Genomic DNA, 20,058 nt, shown 5'->3' with positions numbered 1-20,058 from the left:
GAGTCAACAAATCTCTGAGATGGTGCTCAAGTGCAAAACGTGTATTCAAGAAAGACACAATAACAGTGAGCCACTCATGCCAACAGAATACCCTGCCCACCCATGGCAGAGAGTGGGCACAGATCTTTTCGAGCTGGGAGGGAAAACTTACCTTCTCGCTGTTGACTATCACTCTAGATTTGTTGAGATTGCTTTGTTAAACAGGACAAAATCAAACGATGTCATTACTCACCTGAAATCTTTCTTTGCCCGTCACGGCATCCCAGAGGTCCTCATGTCTGATAATGGGCCACAGTATTCAGGTCAAATCTTTACAGACTTTGCAGCAGCATACGGCTTCAAACACATCACAAGCAGTCCCAAGTTTCCGCAAAGTAATGGAGAAGCAGAACGTGCTGTGCAGACTGTAAAAAATCTTCTGAAAAAAGCAGCTGATCCTTATCTAGCTCTTCTTGCCTATAGAGCTACACCACTGCAGTCCGGATACAGCCCTGCAGAGCTTTTAATGGGCAGACGTCTGCGAACCACACTGCCGATGCTTCCATCGCAGCTGGAGCCCACACTGCCGGACAACGCACTGCTCGCTCGAAAGGAAAGGGAGAAGAGGATGATGGACATGGCAAACTTCAACAGGCGCCACCGCGCAAAACCTTTATGCAGCCTGTCCCCAGGAGAGCAAGTTTGGGTGACTGATGTCAAAACTACAGGCACTGTTATCCAAAATCACTCTACACCCCGATCATACACAGTGGAGTTACCACAAGGGACTGTGAGGCGTAATCGTGTGCATTTGATTCCTTTAAGTTCACCTGTGCATGAACCTGCTAATGTGCCTGTGTTGCAGAAGCCTCAAACACCCAGTGTGATCCCTGCTACACCTGTTAACACTGATGTGGTCAGAACCAAGTCAGGGTGGCCAATAGTTAAACCTAAAAAGTTAGATCTGTAAGAAAAAAAAGAAAGGTTGTTGTTATGTAACTGTGTTATAAGGGTTTTGTAGAGCACAGTAAAATAAAGCTAAAAAGAGTTGTTAAGAAAAGAAAAGAACAAGAAAACAAAAACAAAAGGTTAAAAATGTAATGCAGATTGTTTGCCAGATGTTCTTGTATGGCTTTGAAAAAGAGAAGTTCTGTCCTGAGAAAAGGAATATTCTGTTTTTGTTTAAAAGGGGAGATGTGGTGTATTCATAATTGTCTCTGGTACATTTGTTGTATGGGCAGTATGTGTTCACTGTTTGATTGTGTAATTACGTGTTACGCACTGGCAATGCATGCCGGTAGATGGTAATACAGGAAGAAAAGAGATGGTCTTACCGCACACAGTGGTCCCGCGTACTTATTCAGATTCAGAGTAAGAATCACACAGTCCACAAACACATCAGCTCTAGTGAAGAAAGCCCAGCAGCGCCTCCATTTCTTGAGGGTGCTGAGATGGAACAGGCTGCAGACTGACCTCCTAGTGTCCTTCTACCGTGCCACTATAGAGAGTGTGCTGGTGCACGCCATCCCTGTGTGGTACGCTGGTTGCACAACAGCTGACAAGAAGAGACTACAGAGGGTCATCAGAACTGCAGAGAAGGTGATCGGCTGTCCACTCCCCTCCCTGGACTTAATTGCCAGCTCAAGATGTCTCTCCAGAGCCAGGGCAATTATAAAGGACCACCTCCATCCTAACCACCACCTCTTCAACATCCTGCCCTCTGGAAAAAGGCTCAGATCCATCAGGTGCAAAACCAACAGACTAAAGAACAACTTCTTCCCGTGGGCTGTCAGAACTCTTAATGCAAACTAAGAGTGTGTAAAGACTTCCCCAACACATCCACCCTGACACTGCTGTTGATCATCTATGTGCAATATCTCAGTCTTTCCATGTTCTGTGCAATATTTTTGGCTCATGTGCAATTATTTTGGTCCCAGTCTGTTTCAATGTTTCCTACACATACACCATGTATATAGTTCCACTCACATATGTATACATATACACTGTTTTTTATTTTATTCTATTTATTTAATTATTTATTTATTTTCCGCCTTCGTTGTATATTGGTTTCTCTTCTTACTTTAGCACCTTTGTGGTTCAGCTACCCAATTTCGCTGTGCAAGAAACTGCACAATGACAATAAAAAGCTCTAAGTCTAAGTCTCTAAGTCTCTAACAGGTGACTGTGCAAATACTGGAAAACTGAGGACCTCTGGCGGACAAAAGGAATAATACACAAAAAAGTGCTCAGACATAAACTGTGAGAGTTTAAAATTTGTTCTGCAAAAATAGAATTTCACCAAATTAATAGAAATGCATATTTTCCAGATTACATTACTATAAAAAAGAATATTCAAGATATTGATTCAGATTCTATTTAATCATCATGAAAGACATGTTATAAAACTCATACTGGACTTTTGACACTGCACATATTTCACTTACACAAACTATAAAGGCATTAAAGGCATTTAACAACAGTCATATTATAAGAGAGGATTAAGACTTGAATACACATCTTCTATCAGATTAAAATAACAACAGCGTGAAACACAAAAACTGTTAACATTGCTTTAAAGTTCTCATCTAGTTTATATTTACCTATAAAACCAGATGAGATTACATTGATAATATAACAGCAGTTTTCTCTGCTGAGTTGATGTTGCTGATCAGTGGCTGGACGACAAAAACAAAACATAATCAGAATCAGAAAAATGTATTAATCCCTAAAGAAATGATGTGGTTACACAATGATAATAACATCATAAATGTTGCTTTGGCTCATTGACCTCAGGTATTTGAATTTCTCCACCTATATTACCTCTACTCCCTGAAGCATCTCTGTTAAACCTGTCTCCCTCTCATTCACACAACTTCTCTCTAGAACACTCCTCCACCGCTACAGGCCGTCTTTCACCTGTTTCTTAATGTTGTCCACAAACATAATAGACCAGAGACTCCTGCCTGACCTCAACTGTCAACCTACCCATCATCATAAAAATGAGAACAAAATGAAGAGCATAGATTCCTTTCAATACTTTGGATTTCTTTTCTTTTGACAGAGGAAAAATTCAAAATAAGATGAACAGTAAAAACAGGTAATAAATAATAAAAATAGAAGCTAAGGAAGATCTTCAGAACACAAATTTGAAACTCAAATACAACTCAAAACTCTAGGACCATGGCACTGAATCCTGTGTGCTGTTCAATAGTCTAGCAATAGCAATAGTTTTAGTTGTATGTTTTCTATCCAGCCTTCTCTTAGAGCAACTGCTCATATCCATAGCAAAGAACTCCTGGTACCAATTATATTTTCATTTAAAAAAAGGAAAAATAAGTGTATTATAATGTAGCTGGGCACTGTCCCAAAAACTGGTGTTTCTTTAAATCTGTTGGACCCATAAACAATATTCAAGAATTGTCTTTCCATTAAATGCAAATTCTTTTTTTTCAACAGCTTGAACTATGTTATTTTAAAATTGACAGTAGAGCAGAAGTCACTGCATCATTTCATCATCAACACGAATCTGAAAAAAGCTGTCTGATATATAGATAAAATAATAACAAACAAACAAACATATCACTAAACAAAACACCTTATCTTGGTTTTCTAGGTGTTGCTGATGGTGACATAGGAAACTTCAGGATCCACCTAAACAATGAAGAGAAAAACATGCTGACTCCTCAGTAATATCCATCCATCCACTTATCCTTTTTAGTGTCGCGGGGGTGCTGGAGCCTATCCCAGCTGTCATAAGGCGAGAGGTGGGGTTCACCCTGGACAGGTCGCCAGTCTGTCGCAGGGCCAACACACAGAGACAGACAACCATTCGCGCTCACATTCACTCCTGCATTCACACCTATGGGCAATTTAGATTTTTCAATTGACCTATACCTTTAGAAGTGCTTGTATGAATGGGTGAATGAGGCATGTTGTTTAAATGGCCTGCATTTGTATAGCGCTTTTCTAGTCCCTAAGGACCCCAAAGCACTTCACACTACATTCAGTCATTCACACACACATTCACACACTGGCGATGGCAAGCTACATTGTAGCCACAGCTGCCCTGGGGCGCACTGACAGAGGCGAGGCTGCCGGACACTGGCGCCACCGGGCCCTCTGACCACCACCAGTAGGCAAACATGGGGTTAGTATCTTGCCCAAGGATATTTGGCATGCAGCCAGGAGGCAGCCTGGGATTGAACCACCGTCCTTCTGATTAGTGGCTGACCTGCTCTGCCACCTGAGCTACAGCCACCCCTACAGTGCCCCTACAGTAGTCAAAGCACTGGGAGAGTAGAAAATTGCTATATAAGAATCAGTCCATTTACCAATAAAAAAAAACACTGCAAAACACACAAAACAAAATAGAAATAAGAAAAATGGTAACAGACATAGGAAAAAAAACGTAAATAGGAAAAACGAAAACAGAAATAGGAAAAAACAGATTTCCAAAAGCAAAGGGAAGTGTTTCTGGGGAGACAATAACCCGACGGACCAGTTGCAGGGACGCAAAACATGCTAGGTGTGTTTTATCATGATTCATATAATACTGATGATGGATTTTTAGGCTAATAGTTAGGCTAACACATATACCACTCATCTTTTCTTTCCTCACAAAACCGATAAATCCTCCACTTCTTTTAAGTGTCTCCCAGCGCAATTCTTAGCATATTTTGGTTCCTGCAACTGGTCCGTCGGGTTATTGTCTCCCCAGAAACACGTTGTGCTTTTGGAAATCTGTTTTTTCCTATATCCGTTGTCGTTTTTCCTCTTTTTGTTGTGTTTTGTGTGCTTTTGCAGCATTTTTCTTATTGCTGGTGTTTTCTTAAGTTGCAGTGGCCTCTCAGGGCCACCGTACAACTGAGTTCCTAGTCTCCACTATGGCCTAATCTCCTCATGTGTATTTAAAGCCCCAGTTTGCTTCTGTTCTTTGTTATGTTCTATGTTCCTTAGAGGCTAGTTTGTGACTTCCAGATTTTTAGTGTTGCCTGAATTATTTTGTGTTTTGCATTTTGGCCTGCTAAGGTCAGCAATAAAGCTGCTTTTTAAGTTTAACATGGATTTGAGTTCTGCACTTGGATCCTACTTTGCCAACAGCTATCCTTGAAAATATGTCTCACTGTAATGCAACATAAACAACTCTTCATTCATCACTTTAATTTCTCAGAAATGGTGTCTCAAGATATTGCATTTGTGTTTTGACCTCTTACTTCAGGTTTTACGATTCATGGTGTGGTCTACTGATTTTATTTTTGGCCTAACTTTCTTATCTTTTGGATGCTTTTTCAGTTAGTGTCATGCATTTACAATTTTTTAGAGAATAAGAAGAAGTGTTTTTAACTCTAGGTGTAGTGGGTGATCTCACCGAGTTCTGATTGGTTTGAGTCTCTGCAGGGTTTGAACTCAGTCCCTGAAAAACAGACAATAGTGCGGTTACATCTGGTGGAAAAGCATTTCTATGAAGGCAGTTTAGTTCTTGTTAACACTCCCTCAAAGATGAGCGGTTTATTTAATTGTCTTTTTAGTGGCAGATATAGGAATATTTAATTATATGTTTCAAAACTCACAGGATTTTCATTCTTCTGCATTTTGTTTCCTGGAAAGACAAAAACAGTCAACTCTAACATTCATAGAACAACTTACAAATGTTGTATCTGTAAATGTTCTCACCTTTCATTCTTTTCCTTATGATGAGACACACAGCTGTTATCAGCAGTGCGACCAAACCAATAGCTCCATTGATGTACCACGAAATAGCTGCGATAAAGCAGACAAAACAAATTTGAAACATTTTTGCATGTTAATGTTTGAAAAACGTTTCACACCATTTAACAGCCATGATACTCAAGTGAACAATGTTTCCTGCCAAAACCACACCATCATATCAAATGTTACATCTTATGTTTCCTATAGGATAGGTAAGTGATTTTCTGTCATCAAAATGTAAATAATATTCATTAGGAAAAAAGATGTAAACTAAAGTAAGAACTCTCCTTAAAACTCTAAAAGAAAACGTGTTTTTCCTGCTTAATCATCATAATCTTACGTGATTTTGAAGGATTGCTGATTGTGTTTGGTTCTGATTTTGTGCTGCTTTCAGTTTTTCTCGCTGGTTCCTTTGTTGTGTTTGCTTCAGCTGAATAAATGACAAAACCAAACCAAAAAGTGTGTCATTATTTCACAAGTTGTTAATGAAAAAAAGATCTTAAAAATGTAAAATCTATCAAACTAATATTTGAGGTCATCTTAAACAGTTGATCGTGAGCTCACCTGTTTCCTCACCTGAGGGCTGAGGGCTGAAGGTAAATGGCTGCACTCTTCCTGTGTCTGTATCAGTCACCTCACACTTCACTGTGTTGTATCCTGCTCAGTAAATAGGGTAATACTTTATAACAGAGAGAGAACATTTCACCTCAATAATCAATCTGTCTGGTTTAGTTGTGGCCTTTTCACCGATCTGTCGAAGGTTGATCAGCTGTGCTGTTAGTTTCTTGAAATAAAAAAACATTTAGTACCATCACAGTTATTCTGGTCATCACATTTAGACGAGGCTGAATGACGTCATCAACAATCTTCATTGAAGAAAACCAATAAAAAAACATTAGAATACAGCACTTTTTACAATAAGAGTGAAAATCAATTTAGAAACAACTTTATAAACATGCTTCCCTGAAACAGCAGATCATGCTCAGCTGTCTTATTCATGTTATTGGTAAGTGATTGTAATAATATTGATACGATTATTATTTCACTGCTATAAAAATGTTTCCTCTATCCTTACCTACAATCTGAATCATCAGCATCAGACATAAAAACATTTGAATCCATCTGAATTCATCCATTCTGCTTCTCTGTCTCACTTCGTTCTTGTTCTCAGTCTCAACTGTCACAGTCTCTGAACTGATGACCCTTCAGGACGGTTTGTACTTCCTGTCATTTGTCATGTTTCACCACAAATTTAGCAATTTTTAGTCGTCTCTCATTTATGTTGATGATAATGTTACACAGCTGGAGTAAATCAGCTTTTCTGAAACATTTTTTCTAAAGGAAATTTATATGAAGACTTGGCAGGTTCATATTTTTGTCATTCTCACAGTTGATTTGTGACATTGATGTGTTTGACATTGAAAAAAAAAAAATGAATAAAGAAGTCGAATGTGAGATATTTTTTGGAATAATGCAGCTCCCCTTTTTAAAATATTTTAAATCAGAAGGTGCATGACAGTTAATGTGTCAGACTCAATGAATTGATGAATTGATTTTACAACTGCAGGTACAGGAAATATAGCAGATAATGCTATTGGAGTGAAACCCAACAGTTCCTCACCGTTAATCTTAAGTAATTTCCCCCTGATGAGGTCGAGAGGAAGTGTGTTCGTTACAATGTGGTGTGCTCATTTTACTGTTTTTTTAAGAATCTGCTGTTACAAGTGAAAATCTAAAAAAATTAAGGGAAGGTAAGGCCCCCAAATGTTTTGGGTTCGTAGCGACACTCTTGGTTTCTGACAGAAAACGGTAAGTGGTGAGAATAGAGGCTGTGGTTCAGGGGTTATCAGCAGTAGCATTTAACAATAATCTGTGAAATTGGTAAATAAGTATGCTCATTAATATGTTATATATAATATATTAATATGCTCATCAATATGCTCTAGTGTTTAAAACCCTAGAGTTCAGCAAATTAAATTCAACAAATATATCACGAACACCTTATTTGTGATAACCAGTGTTTCAGTCACAGGCCTGTCGGTATTATTCAAGTTACCCAGTGGATTTTTTTCTTTTGGCTAAATACAAAATAAGAACAGTAAAAACAGGACACCCAAAATCAAAATCCAGCTTGACGCAAGGAAGATAAGATTAGTTAGGGAAACTATCACAGCAAAGGCAGTAAACTAAAAAGGGCAAAGGGAAGACAAGACACAAATTGGGAGGCAGAAACCGGTGAAGGTAAATACACCCAGCTCAAGGCAATCACGGCAGAGTTGGCAAAGGTGTTAGTAAAGCTACCAAGAAATGAAAGAAAACTAACCAAAATAAAATAGGAAATGAAAAAAGACAAATAAATCTAGAGACCAGACAAACACCTAATGAGCCAGGCATTCATTTAGAGCAAAACTAGTTGTGGGCAGATAACAAATGAATAGAAAAACATTTTATCTCCAGATGACATTATTGTAAGCAATAAGAAGGAAGAAACTGATACAGATTTAATGGTATTTAACGGTCAATAAACTCATGCTACAAAACCCATAACGGTCATTTAGAAATCTAAAACAAACAAAAGCCGAGCGCTACCCCCAACTCGCTAATTGAATAAACAAGGGAAAAAAATGATAGAAAATAATAAGGCAGTTCTCTCTTTCTGCTTCAGTGCTTAGTTAAAAGTCAAAGTATCAACACACTAAATACAAAACTTGGCAGTTCTCTGAAATCACACACCCAGATCTGTCATAGATGGTTTGGAGGCCAAGGACGGGCCTGCTGCTGCTGTCAGCTACTGCCGGGGAGACTGCTGGAGAGGATTTTTAAAACAGCCACTTGATGATGGAACCAATCAGCAGCTGCCAGCAAAATCCAGCCACTGTGATTCAAAAGATGGCCAGAGCCGTAACAATAGGATTAAATCTATTAAACTAGATAAGATTATACTGATAATACAACAGCAGTTTTTTTCTGCTGAGCTGATGTTGTGGATCAGTGGTATCTGACAGAAACACCAGAGCCTCCAGTGCTTTCATACTTTATTGAAACATCATCTTTATCATAATGTACCTGTGAAAAACAAGCAAAAAACCCAAAACCAAATGTATCAGATTGTGAGACAAATAAATTGGCATTGTGTTTATTATTACCTGTGGTTTCAGTTATATTCTTTCCATTAGTTCTTAGTTTTCTTTTCTTTTGTGTTTTTGAGTGTTAGGTTGAAATTGTTAAATGTTACCATTATTGTACTGCCAAGGTCTCCCCTTCCATCCATCCATCCATCCGTTCGCTTCCACTTATCCTTCTTAGGGTCGCGGGGGGTGCTGGAGCCTCTCCCAGCTGTCATAGGGCGAGAGGCGGGGTACACCCTGGACAGGTCGCCAGTCTGTCGCAGGGCCAACACACAAAGACATCATTCGTGCTCACATTCACACCTATGGGCACTTTGGATTAATCAATTAACCTATCCCCACAAGCTGACAGAGGCGAGGCTGCCGGACACTGGCGCCACCGGGCCCTCTGACCACCACCAGTAGGCAACAGGTGAAGTGTCTTGCCCAAGGACACAACGACCGAGACTGTCGGAGCCGGGGCTCAAACCGGCAACCTTCCGATTACAAGACAAACTGCCAACTCTTGAGCCACGATCGCCCCAAAATTATAAACACAACAAAAGCTATTTTGCCCAAACACCTGAAATACATCTAATTAATATTTTAGCTATTTTTAGTTGTTTTAAACAGCTGATCGTGAGCTCACCTGTTTCCTCATCTGAGGTCTGACAGCTAAAGGTAAACAGCTGCACACTTCCTGTGTTAGCATCAGTCACGTCACACTTCATTTTCTCATATCTTGATGGATAGATATAGTGAGACTTCCAACGGGTCACAGTAGTGGAGCAGTCAGTCTGTGAGGTCAGTATTTCTTTGTCATCTTTGTTCATATCTTGACGTTTAATCAGCCAATTCACGGTGTGATGACACTGTCCATATGTCACCACAGAGCAGTTTACAGTTTTTCTCAGTTGCTTTGGTGCATTTCTCACAACAGAATTGATCTCTGCACCACTACTAAGGCTCTTCTCAAAACAATTGGTGCAAACTGCAAAACATGGTGGATAACTCGCAAAAGTGAGTCACCTCATCAAAAAGAAAAGTCAGTTGCTCAAAATAAGTAGTCAATGCTTCAAAAGCAAGTCCCTTAATCAAAACAGATAATATATTCATCAAAAGCAAGTACTTATATCAAAGTGTCAGGGCTGTCACAATTACAAGTCATTACACCAGCACCTTTGGTCACAAAATCAAATGGTTAGAACAGGTTCTCATTGTGACGGATTTCTTTGTAGGTGCTTCCCAATGACTAATAATAAAAAGATTAACCTGAGACAGATGAACCAGAGCGTTTAGAGTTTGTATTTCTCCTAATTTGTACTGTAGGCATGAATAAAGACCAACTTCCTCAAATGTGAGCTTCTTAATAACCAGAGAACAGTTCGCTGTAACACTCAGTCTGTCTGATTTGACTTTGTCTGTCCAAGTGTGATCAGCTCTACTGTTGTTTTGTGTCTTGAAACAAATGTCCACTCAGTACTGTCACAGTTATTCTGCTCATCTATCACATTTAGACAAGGCAGAGTGACGTCATCTCCAACTTTCATAAAAATGGATATTTCAGTTTCAGATACTGTTGAGAAGATTGATGAGAAATATGAAAGATAAATTAGAATGCAGCAGTTTTACAATCAGAGCGAAGATTTTAGACTCGGGTCTGTAAACATGTCCCATATTTCCCTAAAACAACAGTACATGCTCAGCTTTCTTATTTACTGTAAAGTTTATTGACCATAGTAATACTGATAATATTTAGTTTTGTTGCTAATAAAATGTTTCCTGTATCCTTACCTGGAATCAGAATCATCAGCATCAGAGATAAAAACATTTGAATCCATCTGAATTCATCCATCGTGCTTCTCTGCCTCACGTCTTTCTTGTTGTCGATCTCAACTGTCACAGTCTCTGAACTGATGACTCTTTTTACTTCCTGTCATTAGTCAGATCTCACTTCCTCACTGCAACTTTAGTCATTTGTAGTTCTTTCTTCTTGTTGGTATTGAGTATGTGAGCTTTCTCTGAAATTGATGAATACATTTAAATATTAAACAAAGATGACACAAATGAACACAAAATGCAATTCCTAAATGAAGTTGTTTATTATTAAGAGGGGAAAAACCTATATGGCCCTGTGTTAGACCAAGTTAAATGTGCGACAGTGTCAAAGTGCTATAGACAAGGGTGCAGGGATCAGGTCTCCAGGGAATCTGCAGGGAAAAGCAGGGGGAACACACTCACTCTCCTTCTGTCTCTCTTGGCGTCTCACCAGTCTCTCACTCCTCTCTCGTACCAGAATTTCTGTAAGGAACAAGGGCAGGTCCAGGGTGTCTGTACACAGGGAAACGACGTGTTAGCACAAGATTCAAAATCCAAGAGAACTAGATTACTAGTGTCCTAGCCAGGACTTCACTAACATGAGTCAAGCAACAATCCAGCAAAGAGCAGTCTAACTTCTTCCCGTAAGTAGAGGCCGGTTAATGAGACGCAGGTGTTCACCATCTCCCAGGTATGTAGGCCAAAGGCGGGAGCCCACAATGGCCTCCGCCCAGGCGATAGAGGGAGAGAAAAGGAGAGAAAAACAATACCAAAGCCCACTTGTAGCAGAATATTTCTCAGGCAGACGGTGACACTATAGTTTTTAAACATAACAAAAATCAGACGACGACTGGTTTGATTTAACTCACGGTTGAATTATGAGGTACAGTAAGCCTGAAAAGACAGGAGTGCTTCAGCTCGCTGTGTCGTTGTCAAAGAATGACAAAGAAAGAATCTAGTTGTCGTCCTGCAGAGGCAGCCCTCTCCGCCCATCCCAACCTTGCAGAAAAAGCTGGCAAATCTTGCGCCATCTAGGCCCTCCTCTGTTTTTAGCCAGCGCTCGTCTAGAACTCTGAGTAACTCATTGCAAAGACTGCAAATTTTTTCACATTTTGCCCTGTATGACAACTCTATAAATAAATAAAAATGCATTCACAGAATTGCTCAGTGTCAGCACCAAACCACCCACCACCCAATGAAATTCCCAGCCAGCAGGGTAAGATTTGTGCAAATTATAAACCTTTATTTTCCTGATCCCTGCCCTGCCTTCAGTCCCCTGTCGTGCTTCAGGTGATCAACAGGAAGTGTTCAGTTTGCTGTCAGCCTTACGTTGGTGTCTGAGGAAAGAGCGGTGACAACTGGAGGTTCAGATGGGTTGCACAGATTCACACGAGACCCACTACAATCTGGTAAACAGGTATTGCAGTCAGGCACCACTGAACAGCAGGGTAATGTGTGCAGGCATAAGATGCCAGAACAACAGGGATTTCTATCTTTTGTGCCAGGCTTAGAATCAGTCATTTAGAGACGCTGCTATGTTGAATTTAACCCAGTTAACCCCCAGATGTGGTGAGGCAAAGACACGATACTAACTCTGGGCTGTTAACGTGTGATCTTAATTTGATATTCGTAGTGAAGAATGTATTCAGTACAATGTTTTACAAGACATTTATTCATCTGTGCTTGTATTCAAGTTTACAGCAAATCATCTGAGAAATGCCTTTGAACTGGTGCCTGTTTCTGGGCTTTTCTTTTGTCACAAACTGCTCACAAAGAAGGACGAATGCTTTAGGAAACAAAAGCTTTGGAATGTATTCTGCAAGTACAGGTCAAACGTAATAGCCTCATTGTTTTATAGCAATGCTGAATTAACTTATGTCACTGCAGGACAGTGCAGCCAGTGGGGCTGATTGTTATAGTCACTGTGCACGACAAGAAAGCATTTGACATGGTGAACTGCTGCCACGGTTTTAGAGAGACGTCTGTTTGTTATTAGAAGTAGTTGTTCTGTTTAATTTGGGGTTTTTCTCCTTTGCTTCTTCGTAGAAGACGACCAATCTGCACATCGAGAAGCTGTCCTGTCTTCAGCTAGGAGTCCTTCTCCAGCTGCTGCACATGCTAACAGGCAAAACATCAGGGAGTAATACAAGCTTTTAATGCTTATGTGAACCACAGGCGTGCTTATAATGTATCAACCTGCAGTGAGACTGTAAAAGCAAAATCTTTCTTGATTTAATTTTCATTGCACAAATAATAACAGATTCAGGAATGTATTCAAGGAAGAGACTGGCAAAGAAAGAGTGGGATAGTCAGGGAGCTGAAGGAAGGAGTACTAAAAGGCTAGGTGCACAGCAAAGAGAGCGGTGTCACTGGCACAGGAAAAGGCTTGTAGTGAGTTGTATGTGAGGCTGGACACTAAGGAGAAAATGATTTTTAATGAATGGCAAGGCACATAAATTGTGCTGGAAGAGAGTAACCAAGTATAGAGATGGAAATGTGCTAATGTGAAGAAAGTGTGTTGAGAAGGGAGAAGGAGTACTTTGGACGAAAATTGAATTAGAGAAGGAAGTGAGGCAACTCTGAAGAGGATGGAGACGGGAGGCATAGAGAGGGTAGGAGTGAAGGCTATGATAAGGTGCGAAGAGAGTAACTGTGGTGCTGCATAAGAAAGTCCTGAGGGGCAGAGAAGTATGTGATGGGTTGAGATTACATCAGAGAGAGGCTCTGAGCCCCTTCTTGTTTGCACTGGTGATGGAGAGGCTGACAGATGAGATCAGGCAAGAGTCTCCGTGGATGATGTTTTCAGACAACCACAGAAAGGATTTGTGGATGTAGTGAAGGTGGACATGCAGGGGGTTGGTGTGACTGAGGAGGATGCTAGAAATAGAGAGATGGAGGCGGATGATCCACTGTAGCGACCTCTAAAGGGAGCAGCCGAAAGAAGAAGAAGCACAAATAATTCTAATCATGCTTTTCTTTTATTCTCAGTACTAAGCTATGTAAAGGAAGTCAAGGTTGTTTCCTCCTACAATCACTTTGGTCATGCTGTTCTTACAAGTGTGGAGGTGCCAGATGGTTTAGACTTGTTTAGATTGGTGCTCTGTCTCCCTTTATCCAAACTAAAACTTTGATGAGGTTTTTTATCTTCACTAAACACTTTTTTGCTTTGTGTTTATTATTGTGCTACTGCAAGTATTTCATATATTAGTCAGTTGATTGTTACTGTAGGGCAGCTCTAGGACAATCCCTGATGTGATGTAGCTTGCTTTTATCCAGCAGATACGACATCTCATGAGGAGGTTCGAACCCTGTACCCTGACCCTCCTGCTGACGCACAAAGTCTGGACATCCAGCAGCAGGCCCTTCTACGTGAACAACAGCACAACAGTTTCTATTTCTTTTAATATTGGAAGTCAGTTATTCATTAATGAATACAAATGGTGACTGAAGTTATTTAGACAGGACATTAAACAATAAACTTCCAATAAATTATGAACAATGTGTGACTGAATGTGTTCAGTGAAAGACTTTGAAAATATCGCAGCATAAAACCAGTGTAAAAGTACTCAGACTACTTTTGGGGGTATTTATTTGATGATGCAACCAGAAAATGTGCAGGTTGTGAGTTTAACATTTTCAACACTGGAGAAGAAGTACATGTACACAGACTAGCTAATGACAAACATTTTTTTTTTAAATTAACCTTTATTTAAACAGGTTGTTCATTTTTCTGAGCTTATCTGGTGTCCAGTTTCGGTGGCAGTAGCATAAGCAGAGAAGACCCAGACCTTACTCTCCCGAGCCAGCTCCTCCATTATTTGGGGGACACTGAGGCATTCTCTGCTGAGTGCTGTGATCTCCCCAACATGTCCTGGGTGTGTCCTGTCTGTCCTGGTGGGACATGCCTGGAACATCTCACCCAGGAGGCGTTCAAGAGGCACCCTTGTCAGATGCCTGAACCTCCTCAACTGGCTCGTTTAGATGTAGAGGAGTAGCAGTTAACTCGGAATGAGACAGACAGCACCTACTGCTGGGGTGGGCCTACAGGAGGGAGAGCTCATGTCGTCTCTTCAGGACACATCACTGGACCCCAAGAAGCTCTCCCCGGAGCTCCCTTTGGCTGCTGGGGTCGGCATACGTTCAACGTTAAAATCACTCTTGGTTCTTGGCTAGCTTTGTGTTAGCATCCTTTGTGTACTGATGCTTGCAAGAAGCTAAAGTTGCTTTGGCAGAATTTTCTTTCTCATATATGCACACATAAGGAGAGAGATGTTTTATAAGCTTTAGTCATCACCGTGCACTTTTCCTGATTCACACAAAATACAGCAATCTGGCACCTTCCCACAGGGTCTTGCACGAGTATTAAACATGTTCATTTGTGCTTTGGACTGTCACCAGATTTCTTCTAGAAGTTTCTTGCCAGTCAGCAACTATCTTGGCAACACCACTTGAGTTTGTGTGTTGCATGCTAACATCCTTATCATATGTGTAATAATACTAAAGCTTCATCTTATGCACACACAAAAAACAAATATGGCTCCTTCGTGCAGGGTTTTCTGGTATGTTCATTTATGCTTCCCAATTAAAAAAAAAAAAAGAAAAAAAAAAAGAAAAAGCAAAGTTCTTGCTTCTCAGCCACTGCGGCCACATCCTCACCGTTTTTTAGGCAGTTATATAAACATACTGTGAGTGAGTCATAAGCTTAAATACAATAGTTGAAGGAACAAAAACGTAATGTTTAAAAATACCAGTCAAATCTGATTAAAGTAAATAAATAATAAGTATACAATGTAGTTTTAAGACTTCTCAATGTTTCGTAACATTAATGTTCTATGAACTCGTGAGTCCAGAAATCTGAATGTCATGAAAAGTATTTATTATTCGTGTATTATTATTTTACAATACAAGGTTGTTTTTTTCCTGATACTTCATGCAAACCACATTTCTCCAGGCCTGTCCTAATCAGCTTACTCAGTATCACTAGATCCAATGCTGCTCCTCCAGCAGAGCACACAAAAGTAGGAGAGACCAGAGATGCCATGGCTTAGTTAGGAGACTGTTTGCTTCAAGGCCACTAGAGGGTGCTGCCATAAAACTACAATAAATGAATTGACCTTTTGACCTGCTCACACTCTTTTATGCAAAACCCTGTTGATGTTACACACACACACACACACACACACACACACACAAAGAGATTCTAGGTCTGACCAACCGTGGGCAAAAAGATGACAGTCAATAAAATTCTAAAATTTTATTTATAAACACAATGAATAGTAGTTAGAAGTCCAGTGTCCCATTTAGGTACAAAGTAAAAACACACAGTCCAAGGCCAGAGCCAGCTATGCCACAAAGCCAGTTGCACTCCACACGTTGTTCACTTCAACAGGGGTAGCAATTGTCCTCTGAGACCCACCACCCTGTAAGTAGAAAGCCTGCACAGAGCGACAAAATAAGACAATTCACTATATAATTCACAGCCCATCCATCCCAAACATATCAGATCATTAGAGGTTTTGTCACATTACATACCTGCACTGAGAGACAAAATAACACAGCAGTGTTTGTAATGTGGGCTGTAAGTAGACTAGCATATCAGTGCAATCAATTACACCTGCCTCCAATTAGTCCAGCCCTTTTACAGTCATTGACTGGGTGAGAAAACATGAGCAAATCAACCCAAGAGACAAGCAGGAAGACTCTCTGAAGGCTCCTGTGGCTGCACAGGCAGTCTTACAATTACGAGGTTGGAGAGTTGTTGTTTCAAAATGTTCACACTGATTTCACATGCTCATTAACTCACAACCAGCTGACCATATATATTTCTGCTGCTGAGCTGCTTTTTGATGGAGATTTTCTGAATTTATTTTGCTACCATAAGAGCAGACTCCATGCTGAAAGCATGTGCACTGTCACTTGCAATGAGTGGCACTAATGACGCTAAATTTAATTACAGGTCATGGACAGCCTTCATAAATGCTCATATTACTTACCCACACTGAATTCCAGCACAGGTTCATCTGGGTCCTGACTATTTCCTGCAAAGTAACACAAACGTCATCAGAACATTAAGTCAGAGAAACAACATTTGGAGCTTTTGTACATGATAAATTATACTGCAGTAGTAAAACAAAGTCAAGCAGCAGTACATTTATTAAAATCACCTTCAGCTGTAATATTTAAACTGATTTAGTGTCAATTTAGATTATGTTGAGATTAAAATGAAACTAGTACCCTTGTAATGTCTTTTTAAATTAGAGGTAAATATTTGTATATTTTTTACATAATATAATTATATTTACTGGATTTTCTCTCTATTGTAGTTTAGTATTATAGTTATTACTTGTCTTGTTTTTACAATGATTTGCTCTGAATGCAGCCTTTAAAGAAAAGACTATCTGTTCAGTAACTATCCATCAGACTGGGTCCATGTTACCAGCCAAATGGGTAATAATTAAAGTAAGTTTTGAATTACGTATATTTGGGTGTTTAGGTGACACTTTTGCAAAAAAAAAAAATATATATAATTAGGTTTAAAAGAACTAAACATGTATGTATTTAAAAAACAATAAGTGTGTTAGAATTACTACAGCAACAGCTTGTAGCTCACTGTACTATTTTTGAGCACAACTTTGGTGCTTTTGCCTCATTTTTAAATCAGTGATCCCAGTAGCACAGTCTAAGCAGAGACCTCAAGTGCTTGGCAAACAATCAATAGAATCAATTTAATTATTAAAAAGAAACAAAATAAATGCCAACCATATAAAAAAAAACATAAACTTAAGGAAAAAACTAAACTTGATTTTGTGTCTTTAGGCTATTGTTAACAGCAAGCATGAGGTTAGTGCATATGTATTATTATTGGAAAGATTACTGCAAAGAAAAAAAGGTTGAACCAGGAGGGGGCGATATTGCTCTTTTTACCATGAGTTACATGCAGGCTATTACTTACCATGTCACTCACATTTATTTCACAAAACAGCTGAACCCACTTAATTCGATTTAATTGTATTTATGCAGAGCTGAATCACAACAACAGTCTCCTCGAGGTGGTATAGATTGTAAGGTAGAAAGTCTACAATTAAAAAGAAAAAACCTCAATACAGTGGGAAGGAACAACTCACTTTTAACAGGAAGCACCCTCTGGCAGAACCACGGTCAGGGAGGGGCAGCCCGCTGCGACCCTTTGGGGATGAGGAGACGAAAAAGGGGACAAAAGACACACTGTGGACGAGAGCCAGAGATGAACAAGAACTAATTATTGAATGCAGAGAGGTGTATAAACACATGGTGGGAATCCCCCAGCAGGGTAGTCCCAGGGTAACTAAGGGAGGATTCATGGTCACCTGATTCAGCCCTAGCTATATGCGTTGGCAAAAAGGTAACTTTGAAACTTAATCTTAAAAGTAGAGATAGTGTCCGTCTCCTGCATTCAAACTGGGAGCTGGTTCCACAGAAGGATGATCCCCTTCTACTTCTAAATATCCTAAAAACCACAAGGAAGCCCACAGTCTGAGAGCAAACTATCAAACTACGAGGTCTTTAAAATAAGATGATTATTCAAGACCTCATGTGTGATGGGAAGGATTCTGAATTTGATGCTGGACCCACAAATCATAAAAGAGAAACACTAACTCACACACACCAGAAAGTGCCAAGAATTATAATTATATGTAATTTAGTTTTGCGTTCCTTTATAATGCTTTCAACTATACAAATAAGACACTTCATGGGGGCGCCTGAGCCTTGTAGACACAACAAATACTGAACAAACCTCATGCGCCCTGTTGTTGACAAAACGATAAAAATGAATGTGTACTTCTGTCTTATTTAGGTCATTTTTGTAGTTTTTGTAGACAGACTACTGTAATTTCTCAATAAAATGTCGCTTATTATCGCTCACTCTCAAGAACAAAAACGTGAGTAATTTCCCAGTAGCTCACCATATTTGGGATCTTCTAACATCCACACTTCATGTTTAAACGGTGGTGCGGAGGCGGTGTACCGTCGCAGGCCGGATGTAGCATTCGGCGCGGTGTGCCTTTTTTTCAGTTGCTAAGCAACAGATTTGTCCCGCCCCTTTCGTTATGACGGGGCGGGCCAGTCCTTTGACTGGTGACGTTACAAAGAAACGTCAGGTGACGTTACAAAGAAACCTTAAACCGACCTTATATATAGACCTGGCTGTTCAGTTGAAACGCATTCACACAGCGGGACAGCAGCGCTTTAAACGTTCAAACACGGAGTTTAACACAAAACAACATTTTAGACATAAAAAACAAAAAAGTGAAATGGCAAGCTCGAACTGTAACACAATGACAAATGATGAAACAGTTCAGACCAATGGGGATAATTCTACAGTACATGCTTTGGTATCCCTCTTGAATAACTTGTTCAGTAGTTTTTCGATCAAGCAGTGGGGAGAGCTTATCTCAGGCTATCCGGATTGCTTCACCGCTAAGCGGCTTGTAGGTTTTGTAGAGGACGTAATGGACCTGTGTGCACAGTCAGTAGCAGTATCACCGCTGAGGTCTTCCCAGAACTCCCCTGTACATAAAAACTGTTCTGTCCACACCACTACTGGCAAAACGGTTTTGCCACGTGTGAAATTTTTGGACGATTCTGCTGAGCAGGAGTTTGATACAGCACAGAATATAGATGCTAACAGCCAAGAAACAGCTAACACAGAAGAAAGCTGTCAAAATGCTGACCAACACAGTGCTGCAAAACCAGAAAACAATCCAATTCCAGATCCCCAGCAGCAGAAATCCTGTGTTGAACATGAAGCCAGCATCCCACCGTTAACAAACGTAAGTCAAACGGAGTCATATAAAAAGATACAGCATCACAGATCTTCTGTAGACTGTGAGCCACCTGAAAAAACAGACTTTGAAAGATGGTTAGAGACATTAATTCAGGCTGTGCTTTCAAAGCTTGGTAAACTTTTAAAGTGCCCTCATTCTCACCAAAAACGTTTGTTGGATCTACTCTTGGACAAATTCAAGGGGATGGATTTGCATTTAGACCGAAAAGTGCAGAATTATTTTGACTGCATTGCTAATGCGATTTTCACTGATATTTGTGACAAATTACATAAATTGTCACTAATATCATTGAAAATGGGGAGGAGTGGGGAGGAGGATTCAATGAATTTAATGGAACAACCAATATTTAATATCATAACTACCTCAGTATTCCAAGAACACCTGTTGGCAGTAACAGTTACTGATAGACTGGAATCATATGAAAAGAAAGAAAGATGCAGATTTTCAGTGGAAATCTTTGTGGAAGGACTGATTTCCCAGGTTTCAAAAAAATCAGGCACAGTCTTCAGCATTGAAAGTGCTGAAGCTATCTCCAACCGGCTTACCATGAAAATCTGGACTGAAATCAGGGCCAGATACGACAAAATCCCACCAGAGAAGTTCAAGAAACTCAGCGAGAG

General features: G+C 39.9%; 1 protein-coding gene and 1 long non-coding RNA gene across 10 annotated transcripts; both read right to left on the bottom strand.

Moving 5' to 3' along the window:
* Window positions 1–2,345: 2,345 nt before the first annotated feature.
* LOC146690719 (uncharacterized) lies at window positions 2,346–10,702 on the bottom strand. Of its 6 annotated transcripts, XM_085433779.1 has the most exons (8): window positions 8,924–10,504; window positions 6,253–6,348; window positions 6,029–6,118; window positions 5,653–5,739; window positions 5,550–5,578; window positions 5,348–5,392; window positions 3,575–3,630; window positions 2,346–2,654 (listed from the first exon to the last, which is right to left on the bottom strand). In XM_085433779.1, the coding sequence occupies exons 1-7, from the start codon at window positions 8,961–8,963 to the stop codon at window positions 3,589–3,591; spliced, it is 429 nt and encodes a 142-aa protein (XP_085289905.1). In that variant the 5' UTR covers window positions 8,964–10,504; the 3' UTR covers window positions 2,346–2,654; window positions 3,575–3,588. The 6 variants fall into 6 exon arrangements, with proteins under 6 accessions (XP_085289905.1, XP_085289907.1, XP_085289904.1 ...); XM_085433781.1 differs by lacking the exon at window positions 8,924–10,504 and adding an exon at window positions 10,590–10,702 and having other exon boundaries at window positions 2,346–3,630; window positions 6,253–6,345; XM_085433778.1 differs by having other exon boundaries at window positions 2,346–3,630.
* A 171-nt stretch (window positions 10,703–10,873) lies between these two features.
* LOC146690718 (uncharacterized) lies at window positions 10,874–19,792 on the bottom strand. Of its 4 annotated transcripts, none has more exons than XR_014915467.1 (4): window positions 18,557–19,792; window positions 17,738–17,837; window positions 16,607–16,651; window positions 10,874–11,126 (listed from the first exon to the last, which is right to left on the bottom strand). It is a non-coding gene; the product is annotated as an uncharacterized LOC146690718 (long non-coding RNA). The 4 variants fall into 4 exon arrangements; XR_014915465.1 differs by lacking the exon at window positions 10,874–11,126 and adding an exon at window positions 15,467–16,048; XR_014915466.1 differs by lacking the exon at window positions 10,874–11,126 and adding an exon at window positions 15,467–16,033.
* Between the last annotated feature and the right edge of the window lie 266 nt (window positions 19,793–20,058).

The sequence above is a fragment of the Copadichromis virginalis genome, linkage group LG16 (assembly GCF_057382275.1).
Source record: "Copadichromis virginalis isolate Kocher_CV1m ecotype Utaka linkage group LG16, C_Virginalis_male_GT1.1, whole genome shotgun sequence".
NCBI classification, from domain to species: Eukaryota; Metazoa; Chordata; class Actinopteri; order Cichliformes; family Cichlidae; genus Copadichromis; species Copadichromis virginalis.
This window is presented reverse-complemented; position numbering and strand designations above follow the sequence as displayed.

Coding starts and splice junctions, on each gene's coding strand:
- LOC146690719 (XM_085433776.1), bottom strand. CDS start 8,963: ATGGATGGATGGAAGGGGAGACCTTGGCAGTACAATAATG. Junction 6,119..6,252: donor GCCCTCAGGTGAGGAAACAG/GTGAGCTCACGA, acceptor TCATTTATTCAG/CTGAAGCAAACACAACAAAG. Junction 5,740..6,028: donor CAGCAATCCTTCAAAATCAC/GTAAGATTATGA, acceptor GCTTTATCGCAG/CTATTTCGTGGTACATCAAT.